Genomic DNA, 12,245 nt, shown 5'->3' on the forward strand with positions numbered 1-12,245 from the left:
CCTAGCGGAGCGGAAACACACATCCAGAGCAAATAAACACTGACTGTACAGCACACACTGTAGAAACACAGCCACCAGCCAAGAAAACATCAAAGAGTCAGTCGGTCTGAGACTTTAATAGAACTGCAGCTATGATACACTGTTGCATAGCAACCATTCAGAACACGTTAGCAACCGCGTAAAAACAAAACACTCAAGTAATAGCTTTAATCTATTATATGTATTTTATTCAGCATAACTAATTTTGTGATCCATGAACTATATTATATGAACATATGAACTACATCCAAACGAAGCATAAAAAAAAATTAAATTAAAATTCAGAGACGAATATGTCCATGTCGACATTATTATTAAAAAGTTTGAGGCTGGCACGATTTTGTTATGTTTAAAAAAAAAATAAAAATAAAATTTTGTGGTCACCAAGGCTGCATTTATTTTATAAATAATAATAGTAGTAATAATAATAAAAATTGTTAAATATTTTTACAATTTAAAATCACTGTCATCTATGTAAACAACTATTAAAGTGTAATTAATTTCTGTGATGCTCCGCTGTATTTTCAGCATCATTTCTCCAGTCTTCAGTGTCACATGATCTTCAGAAATCATGAAAATATGATGATTTACTGCTCAAGAAACATTTCTGATTATAATAAGTGTTGAAAACAGTCATGCTGCACAATATTTTAATAGAAACTGTGATGCATTTTTATTTTTTAGGAATCACTGATGAATATAGAGATCAAAAGAACAGCATTTACGTGAAATAGAAACACTTGTAACATTATACATGTCTTTACTGTCACTTTAGATCAATCTAATGCATCCTTGATGCATAAATGTATTAATTTCTTAACCCATACATGTATATCGTACTGAGCCCAAACTTGTGAGCCCGTATGTCTCCGTTACAGTGGAGTCACACTCGATTGCGGTCAGGAGTAATGACAGATGCTCTCACCTTCTCCCATCAGGCTGCTGTTGTGAGCGCAGACGGACTCTTCTCTCATGTCCCTCACACACTCTGTAACACACACAGATCAAACTCAACACCTGAACAAATACAAACACACCTGACTTCACTCGCACAAACTGTACTCACAGACTTTCTGGAGAAGTTAACCGGTCCGCACGACTGCTCAAAAGGGTTTGTAATCATTTAAAACAAAAATTTTAATAGCAAAGAAAAAGTGAGCAAACTTTTGACTGCTCATTAATATGCATATGCATCTACATGCACAAAAACAGAGATGGCATGAGCACTTGAAGATGCACTGAGTAAACCATTGCACATAATCAGCATTGTTTGACAAACAGATCTAAGATCTCTAAATTGGCTCGGTGCCTTGGACAAATATTGTGTAAAGGTTGTATTCTGCTGTGCCTGTGTCAGAGCAGTGTGATAAACATGCATTCAGCTGCCCCCACACTGCGTCTTATCAGACCAGCAAACGCAAATTCCAGCCATTCCATCCGACAGAGTGAATCAGTGTTTGGTTCGGGACGCACAGGAGACCCCGAGGACTTTAGCACCGAAACCTCAACTCTACTGTTTGTTTGCCTTCAGCCAAAACCCACGGCCCTGGATCCAACAGCTTGTGTACACGAGGAAACTTCAGAAGATACACAAACAGGGCCCTGCGAAAGCAGGTTTATTTTTCCCACCAATTCGATTTTATTTTTTTCCCCTAATTCTGTGTTTCCCGGTTTTATTTTTTCTGGATTCCATTTAATTGTTTAGCTAAAATATAATAATAATGATAAAATAAATAAAAGCACACAAAGGGATATCTAATCAATTGGATAAATAAAAAACTAACAGTTAAAAAATGAATGGCAATTTTAACAATAAAATATTATTAAATATATTATACTTTTTTTTTTTTTTTTATAATTTCTTGATTCCGTTTTAATTATTTAAGTGTTAATAAATCACATAAGAATGTGTAATGTATTTAAATAAAACTTTATTTTATAATTTATTACATTTAATTTAATACAAGTTATTATGATTAGTTTTTAAACATAAAATGTGTTTTTTTTTTCTGGATTCAGTTTTAATTATTTACATTTTAATAAATCACAAAATAATGTGTATTAAGTATAAATATAAATAAAAATGTAACAATTTAATTTATTAAAATTGTAACAAAGAATTTTGCCCTATGAAATGCATTTTCTTGTTTCAGAAATTCAGTTGTTTTCTTATTTTTCTGGATTGTTTAATACATTTTTAATAAATCACAAAAGCACATTACATAAATTTGATAATTTTTTTTTTTACAATTAATAAGTTTGTTACAAATTAAAAAAATTATATTGACCCATGAAACGCATTTCACATTTTCTGGATTCTATTTTCATTTTTTTTTTGTTTATATTCAATTAACAATCAATCATCGTACACCTGCAGATAATAGGAGCGTAGGATAAAAAGACCAAAACAACAACAACAACAAATAAATAAATACCTGCACACTACCAAAATTTTCAAAACCCTTTTACTGACAAGTTGTTGGTTTTTTTTATTTAAATAAATCACTAAAGGAGGTCTAATCAATTGGATAAAAAAAGCCCTATGAAATCTTACTTTTATTTCAGAAATTCTGTAAAACGTTTTCTGTTAAATTTGTTTTAATTTTCTAAATTCTGTTTTATGATTAAATACAAATTTATTAATCAAAAACAATGGTGATCAAAATAATGCATACAACTTTAACAATTTAATTAACCTTCTAAAAGGCAGTCAAACAAAGCCCTGTACAGAGTTTCACTATTTTTTTTCTCTACTCAACATCCTTGTTTTAAGAGTCAAAAACAGGCTTGAGAGCTCAAACGTCTCCAATAATCTTGAACTAATTTGATTGTAATGGTGTGGAGAGCATTTGTGAGCGGATTCCATGAGTCTTTGTCTTTAATAAGAGCATCAGGATCAGAGATCAGAGTCACAAGAGTCCTCCAGGATTAAAATCCAGATTTTTTCTCAGTGTAATCGCTGCTTCTGCCTCTGAACTGGCAGCTGTGCTGCTGAGACGAAGCCAAGATCACACCCGAGACCGTCTGGACCATTATCACATAGCGGATAACAGACGTACATCAGGATCAGTGTATCTCACAGGGATGCAGCATTAGAGACTGTAAGTGTCACATATGACCAACTCCTACATGGGAATGACTGCAATCTGCTCGATTCTATTCAAATGAGTCCTTTGCATTGTAAACAGACAAATTGTGCTGGCATGTAAATGTCCATTTGGTTCAGAACACGAGTCAAAGTCCATCTGGAGAGCTTTAGTTCCCACAGCTGATAAAACGCGCTCACCGAAATCTGACCCTCACATCCAGGTCTGGGATTTGTCCTCTAATTGGAGACAGATGGATCCATCTCACATGGACTTTAACATTAGAGACAGTTTCATCTGTTTTCATACTGATTTACTGCTCAAGAAACACATTAGCAGCGTTTAAAACAGTTGTGCCGCTTCATTTTTTTGTGGAGGCTGTGAGACTTCTTTTTCCCACAATGCTTTGATGAATAGAAAGATCAAAAGAACAGCATTTATCTAAAAACAGAAATCTTTTGTAACATTATAAACATATTTACTGTACCCTTTGATCAGTTTAAAATGGAAGCCCATTTCTACCATTGGATACAAGAAAAAAAGATTATCAATTCTAACTTTTTTTTCAGATTTTTTGAAATTAAAAACACATAAACTCAGAATTAAAAAAATATATAAACTCAGAATTGCAAAATATATAAATAAAAAAAATTAAAAGGTAATTGCCACTTTTTATTTGGTATTCTAACTTTTTTCAGAATTTTCGGAATTGCATGATATACAAAGTTTTAGAACAAACAAACATTTAGAATTCCAAAATTTTTCAAATAAACTCAGAATTGCGAGATATAAAGTGTCCCCTAATTGCAACTTTTTTTCTTGCAATTCTGACATTTCATTATAGCCTATATGACCTCAAAATTGTGACAGAAATTGTGAGATAAAAAGTCCCAGTTATGTTTTTTATTTTTTTATTCCCTGGCAAAAAGAAGCTTCCATAGTTTAATGTGTCCTTGCTGAAAGAAAGTACTCAATTTCTTTAAAAAACATAAATAAATAAAAATATCTAACTGACCCTACTTGTAGAAACACGTAGGTCTCCAATAGAGTTTAACTTTTTCCAAACACAGCGGATCTTTTTTGCAACATGGGTGCAAATTTCTATATCTACCAATCCTAATCTTAGTCTGCACTGGTTCAAATATATTTCTAAATACTGAAAATTAATTTTCTTTATTAAGAATCCATCTAAATTGTTATTGTAGGAAGCAACGTTACAAAATAAAGCAACACCCAAAGAGCATTTTGCAACAATGGCTAAAAAAGCAAGTATTGCGAAAGATCCTCCAGCCTCTCAGTTAGAAGACTGATATGAAGCTGCATTTATTACATGTGACATCATGAGAAAACCAGCCACTCATGGTTGAAAATGAAGTGTTCAACAAGAGTTTCTTGGCATGCTCAAGAACATAACTGGGTTTGCATTTAGCAGACGAAATATGCAACGAAAAACCACAAACGAGACCTCTATAATATTTCAAGACCCCAGTAATCTCAGACATCTGAGGTTAAGTAGAGATCTTAATTTCCCAAATTATTCCAACATATGCAATCAACAGTCAAAAATCTCAATATATACTCAAACATTCCCCAAACGATCTGAGCTGCTCCACATTCCTTTTATACTTCTATAGTTTAACTGTATGTTCCCTTTCAGTCAGTCACGTTCGATGTTACTTCAGTGTCTGACGAATTGGGGATCACGCCAGAGAGCCCAATCACCTTTGAGTGTTAACAAAACAAGCCAATGAATGTTGGTGCGCGAGCTGTGCATCATGAACCCTGAGGAAGCGCTCGTAGTTGAATTATGTCCTCACTGCGGGGACATGACCATCGCGATGCTGCGGTCGACAATCCTCTTTGTTATACAAGGGGATTCGGTCTCTATATGTTCTGAACTAGTTCCTCTCTCTCAAAGCTGCGGTGGACAACTTCGGTGTATGGTATGGGCTTAGTGCTTGTTCGGAGCGCTGGCGGAAATCCGCATTAGGGATGAACTGGGCTCTGGGCAAGAAGACCAGGCTGCGTTGCCTCCGTCAGGGAGGGTGGCATTGCCAGAGTCAGATCTAGAGCTGACTGCTATGCTTTCTCGGGCTGCAGAGAGGTTTGGGTTGCAATAGAAGTCCCCTCCATCTCCCAAATGCTCCAGGCTGGATGATTGTTTCCTGGGGGTGCCTTAAACCTATCTTCGGCATCCACCCCGGTTCTATTCTTCCCGGAAGTGCATGAAGAGGTCACTTGATCTCTGCCCGAAATCGAGCTAGAGCCTCAATTGTGAGCAGGCTAAGGGGTATGTGGAGATCCCTCCAGTCGAGCGCACTATTGCGACGCAGCTTTGCCCGCAAAGTGCTGTCACCTGGCTGAGTAATCCACACCTCCCATCTAGGGCTTGTAAGATCTTGTCTGCTCTAATGTCCAAGGATTACAGAGTTGCCGGACAGGCCGCCTCCACCCTGCAAGCCATGGCCCTCCTGCAAGTCTACGAGGCCAAGGCATTGAAGCCGCTACATGAGAGTAGTTCTGTCTCAGGTGTGATGCAGGGAAGCAGAAGGGAAAGGCGGTCTCCAAATAAGGACTTGCCCACTCGATAGTGAAGGCTATTGTCTTAGCATACCAGGCACGATGTTTAGCATGCCCCCTCGGCGTGAGAGAACGCTCTACCGGAGGCATGATACCTTCTTGGGCATTGGCGTGTGGCGCCTCAATAGCAGACATCTGTAGAGCTACTGGCTGGGTGGCATCTAACAAGTTTGCAAGATTCTATAATCTCCGTGTAGAGCCTGTGTCCTCCCTTGTACTTGCTTCAGATGGACAGTTATTCTTGCCACGCCCTTCCCTGCTACTGACTGGATACGTGCGCTTAATTGCTTTGCAGTCCAGTTTTTAATCTCACTGTGAACACTGTTGAACCCTAGGTAGTCAGGTGTGGTGGAGCGCCAGACCCCAGGTCCAGCACTCGTGGGTATGCCCAAGGTCAGCCCTTGTGCTGGGCTAGGTGACTTGTAGTGATTCCCTCTTGGGTGATCCCACATGTGTATTCTTCCATGGTACGGCTTCCCTCTCGTTGAGCCAGTCTCTTACCACAGGGACTTTCCATTTGTAGCACTGCCCTACGGCCAGTCCATGTGTACTGTCCACATAGTACCTACTTTAAGCAAGATGTGGCTTCCGTAGCATTCCCCTACTTTGGTACACTTTCCCAGTGTTATCCAATATCCCAGTGTTTGGAACAGCAGTGGTGGACACCTATGTCTAAGCCCTGCCCTATCTTCTAGCCAACTGGCATGGGGGGAATTGTTGGCTTTCGCAAGGCAATGGAGGGGGTGTGTTTGGTGTTTTTATAAGGATCCCCAATTCATCAGTCACTGACGTAACACTAAACATCTTTGTTATGTTTGTAACCCTCGTTCCCTCAAGGAGGGAATGGAGACTATTAAGACTATCTCCTTTAGAAACATTCATTCTCATAAAGGCATGGGACACAATCTAATGACAGTCTCCAGACTCAGAAGACTCTTTCATTACCCCTGTGTATTTATTCTTCAGTCATAAATAAATGGCTGTCAGCTGCATAGGAAAGCCTCCCTATCGAATTCCCTCAGCTTTCTCACACACAGTTAAAACAAGGCGACAATTACTTCCTCAATTAAAACACTTCCGAAAGCCAAACTCTCCCAGCGCTCCCTAAAAATACTCCCTTCTCTTCCGCCGCTGACCCCACGACCCGACACCGTCTGCGGGACTAAACCCTTGGGATGACTGTATTAACACAAGCCTGAGGGAATGACGGGAGGTGTACAAAAACATTAAAATACAACATTGACAGGCAGGCGCAGAGACAAAGTCTTTATTATTTCAGCAGTTTATCTTGGCTGACCTCAGTCTCACGCTTCAAGACACTGACAGACAGACAGTAGTCTAAGCATTTATAAAACACGCATAAGATCAGATTTTATCTTGTAGAGGAGTTTGTTTCTTCATCAGATTTGGAGTCCAAACAGCTGATAAAAACATCACAATAATCCACAGCACTCCAGTCCATCAATTGACATCTTGAGAAGACAAAAGCTGAAACAAATCCATCTTTATACATTTTTAACTAAAATATGAGTTGATAATTCATCATAACGCTTCCTCCAGTGAAAAATGGACATCATGTTGCAAGCAACAGTTTGAAATAAAAATCGTCTAGATGATGGTTTTGATTCTTTTGACTTTTCACGATTTACTGATGAATGTTAATTGATTACTTGTGGATTACTGTGATGTTTTTTATCAGCTGTTTGGACTCTCATTCTGACGGCACCCATTCAATGCAGACCATCCATTGCGGAGCAAGTAAAGGAATGCAACATTTCTCCAAATCTGATGAAGAAACAAACTGATCCTAATCTTGTACACTAACTTAAAAGCACAAGATGTCAAACTGGTTCAATGCAAATAACTGTATTTAGTTCTAATTAACATACACTTCGCAAAGACACAATGTATTACTGTCTGAAACTCTTACAACATACTATTTAAAAAATATTTCATGCAACATCAATCTCCATCTTCATTCTCCATCTCCGTATGCATCGTCTGACTTTCAGAATGCACTAATCCACCCATCTTCTGCAAACTCCTGTTAAATTCCTTTTCTTTACAAGCTGTTTAGAGATGGTGGGATAAGACATCTTCCCATAAAAACACCCAGTGAGCTCTTTCAATAAACATTACACACACACACATGGTGCACATGGACCTGCGCCAGCTGCCTAATTGGTCAATGATCGTTTCCTGAAGAAAAGCAGAAACACATTTCATGCAGCTTCCCTCTTCACATGCCGCTCAAACAAACACAATACGCTTGTAATATAGACATAAAAATAGATATTAAGCTGCTCATGTCAGCTAGAGGCGCCGGACTCCTAAAATTGCACAATATTTATGCTTATTTATCTTGGGAACACTCCATTTTCATAAATGTCTAAAACGTTACATAAATGTTCCACTTTTTGAAAAATTCCTAACTAGTACAGAATGTGAAGAGTTTAAAAATAAAGTAATTTTCCACTGGCTTTATAAACTTAAGTCTATATTAAGCAAAGAACATAATTGAAAATAAAAACACTAACCAAAAAAGTAACATGTTAGCACTGTTTTCTCAGATATGGTACAATGGTAATATGTTAATATGTACTATGGTATGTTTCAAGTACAATGAAATATTATGAAAATAGCATTAAATGCAAATATGGAAATTATTTAGTATAATTGTTATCAACATATTCTTGATCGTGTTTTTTGAAGGCTGATATCGATATCTTGGAGAAAAGAGTGGCTGATGACCGATATTATTTACTACTATTCTATTTGAATATATATATATATTCTATTTAAATATATATATGCTGCAAAAAAAAATTTAACTTCTAAATTAGGACTAAATTTGAAAATGAATCAATATGTTAAAAAAAACAAATCAGCTAATGTGATAATTGAGATAAAATGCAAAATATCGGCCGATATATTGGACTAGGCAATGTATTGGTCACTTAAAGTTTATTTTATATAAAATTTACTAAATTAGAAAAATTATTAGAAAAATGAATCAATATTAAAAAAAAAGGCCAATGTGATAAAAAAAAAAATAATAAAAAAAATAATGGGCTATATATTTGCCTTGGCAATATATCGGTAACATTTATTTTACATAAAATGTTCAAAATTAGAAATAAATAATTTGAAGAAAAAAAAAATTATATATATATATTTTATACAATGACCAAGCAGAAAAATGTGTTTTGCTGACAGCAATTATTAAAAAATGCTAAATATTGACTGTTATATTGGCCTTTGCAATATATCGTTCAACCATGATTATAAAGTATGCACACTGTACACGTTAGTAAAGTTTATTAACATCTGATCCCATATTATTAGCACAGATCCTTTTCTAAATGGCATGTAGTACCTTAAAACTGATTTTCCTAGAAGGTCTTAAACTTGAACCCTTTCAAACCCCTCAGATTCAGGCCTGGAGCTCCGTCACAAAGGACAGACAAAGAGCTGCTTCTTGGAGATCCATAAATCTCTCAGTCCAGGATTCAGTGTTCAGCTGTTAAACTTCTACTTGGACAAATAACCCCAGAAACACTGTTCCCTTGAGGACTTTTAACCCTGACAAGGTCAAAGTAAAACACTGACCCTGTCTAAAAACATCTAGCGTGTCTGATTACACCCGTGAAGACCAGAGCGTGAACTGTGAGAGTCTGCAGTGCTTGGAAACTGAATGAATGGAGAATGAAAGTAAATGACTAATAAACAACTAATAAACTCTCAGGTGAGTAAATAATTAGTGGCTCACTGATGAGTTTTTAATGATCAGTGACAAAAAGATTTTTAATCACCAATAAATTGGACTTAAATATAGTGTAAGCTAATTTTTTACTCAATATATAGTCCATAAGTCTGTGGAAGCATGTTTCCACCGCAGCATAAAAAGCCACCACATTTTTTTAACCTCACAATTCATCCCCCCCCCCCCCCTTGCAATTGCAAGTTTACATCTCACAATTCTAACTTTTTCTTTCTCTCTGAATTCTGAGTTTATATCTCTCAATTCTTTATTTATTTTCTCACAATTCTGACTTTTTCCCCCTCTGAATTCTGAGTTTACATCTCGCAATTCTGAGCTATTTCTCTTCGGAATTCTGAGTTTACATCTCGCAATTCTGAGCTATTTCTCTTCGGAATTCTGAGTTTTCATCTCGCAATTCTGAGCTATTTCCCTTCGGAACTCTGAGTTTACATCTCACAATTCTGAGCTATTTCCCTTCGGAATTCTGAGTTTACGTCTCACAATTCTGACTTTTTTGTTCTCTCAGAATTCTAAGTTGTAAAATTGCAACTGTAAGCGAGTTAATGTCTTGCATATTTTCTTTCATAATTATGATTTTTTTTCCCCTCAGAATTCTGAGTTTACTTCCAGGTATGACAACATTTTATTGGAATTCTGAATTTACAACTCGCAATTCCAAGTTATACTTTTGCAACTGTGAGTGAGTTCATGCCTTGCATAATTTTTCTTCCTCAACACTGACAAATTCACTTTATTTCTCGGAACTGGAAGAAAAAAGTAATAACCGTAAAAAGGTTGCAATTACCTTATAATTTTTTTATTCCACGTCCGAAACAAGCCTTAAAACATAAGAGATTTAACAGCGGAGCTCAACTACCAAACTAACTTTCACTCTAGCTTCTATGACTTTTAGGATTTCATTAGTTTCCATGACTTTTCCAGGCCTGGAAAACACAATCCCGTATATTTCCAAGTTTTCCACAATTGTGGAAAAATTCTGCAAAGTGTCATGTCATCCATAACCACAAATACACAAACAAAATGCTTTCACTGGAAAGACACAAGCATCATTTCGGGGTCATACAAACAGATAAGATGTACAATTGTTTCACTAAATCAACACCTCATCATTTGTTAATCAAAGCGCTATAAGTCCAAACCAGAACAAAGTGCAGGAGCCATAGACAAATACTCTCTTCACAGAGTACTTCATCAGAGACACTTTCAGTATATCAGTTTTCATGCAAGACCTTCAGATGAATGAAACTGGTGAAAAAATAAACTACTGATGAATGCAGAACATCCACACATCTGCATGCATGTGGTTTAAATGCAAGTTTAACAGCAACTTTAAAGGTTACAGGGTGGGTTTTTAAAGGGCTCTGCTTTAGAAAACCATCTGCTTTAAAGAAACAAGAAACCAAAACTAAAAATGGATCTGAAAATACTTGTGAACTTTTCATCAAAAAATAGTCATTTTTATACTAAAGCGAACAGCCTTTATTTATACGAAAGAAAAGGAATGATTAAATCAGCAAAGCAAAGAAACAAGTAGACAATTTACTGTAGTTTTCAGAATTTTCACTGAAACGTTTTGAAAGATGTTTTCTGATTAGCCTATCTGTATCTTGACATCATTCACTAAAGGTCATTGTGACATGGTTTGCAAGCGTGCATCAAACATTTTAGCTAATAAAAACCTAAAGCGTCGGTTTTCATCAAAACAAGACACGAGGACAGCAAAAACACATGCAAACTTCCTCAAATGCACATAGAGTGTCTTTAAAAACTAAGAAAACACATCTAACAGCTTCATCTGTGTAAATATTTTGATCTAGTTTTCCAGATACGTTACTTTAATCGTTTATAGTACCAACACAAACAATAGTTTTGAGTCTTTAAATGAAAATTTAAACACTTACCAAGTGAATTCCTCTTTATTTAGGGCGTTTGCAGTTCACAGGCATTTAAGAGTGTGTTATTTTCACCGGCTGCAGGTCTGAGAGACTCAGTTTGATCATTTCTCGTGCAGCAGCACTGAATGACTGACTTCAGTCTGAACTCAAACACCGCTGCATTAAACCGCAGACGCTCGAGCTAGAGACTCCAGATGGGCGGGGCTTAGCGACACAAACTTGTTGTAAACATCGAAACAAAAACGTTTAAATTTTGTAATGTTCACCTCCCAGTTTTAAGTCAATATATAAACAATTTCAGTGTTTTTGTTCGGCTGCAAATTATTTGATGACGAAGCAAGCGCGCTAAACGCCGTGCGTGACGTAATACGTGTTACTTTTCTCAGCGCTGTCAGGATGGACCAATCACAGCCTGTGTTCCGGTGCGCAGACCATAGACAAATACTTTATTATTTAGGTATTTATATGTCTATGGCGCAGACTATCCATCCTAAATCCTAAATCCTAAATTAGTGATTAAAAAAAAATACTATTTAGTGCAGTTTGGGTGGACAGTATGCACATTGTGACACATGCACACTCTTTAATACATTTTTAGATATTTGTATTTGTAAATGTGTGCATATTTCTTAAAAAACATGTATTCAAAAATTATTTTCTAACCGTATTAAAACTAAAATAGAATCATTTGTCATTAATTGCATGCACTTCAAGTCTACAAACTTTAAATGTTTTCAGACACACTCTCTCTGTTTAAATCTAGATTAAAAACGCATCTCTTTCGCCAAGCATTCGAATAATGTATCTCTTAAATTGTGAGTGTAGTTGCATCTGCATTTTTATTCTTTAGCTTGGGTTTAG

General features: G+C 36.3%; 1 protein-coding gene across 1 annotated transcript in view; it reads right to left on the reverse strand.

Annotated features, from left to right (window-relative positions):
- The window catches only part of LOC132113346 (pleckstrin homology domain-containing family G member 3), a 64,289-nt gene extending 52,741 nt beyond the window's left edge, over nt 1–11,548 (reverse strand). Inside the window, exons 1-2 of the mRNA XM_059521143.1 lie at nt 11,391–11,548; nt 965–1,027 (exon numbers count right to left, since the gene is read on the reverse strand). Coding sequence (XP_059377126.1) covers nt 965–1,013 — 49 coding nt within the window. The 5' untranslated portion in view covers nt 1,014–1,027; nt 11,391–11,548. The remainder of the gene's footprint in view (nt 1–964; nt 1,028–11,390) is intronic.
- Between the last annotated feature and the right edge of the window lie 697 nt (nt 11,549–12,245).

The sequence above is a fragment of the Carassius carassius genome, chromosome 32 (assembly GCF_963082965.1).
Source record: "Carassius carassius chromosome 32, fCarCar2.1, whole genome shotgun sequence".
Lineage (NCBI taxonomy): Eukaryota > Metazoa > Chordata > Actinopteri > Cypriniformes > Cyprinidae > Carassius > Carassius carassius.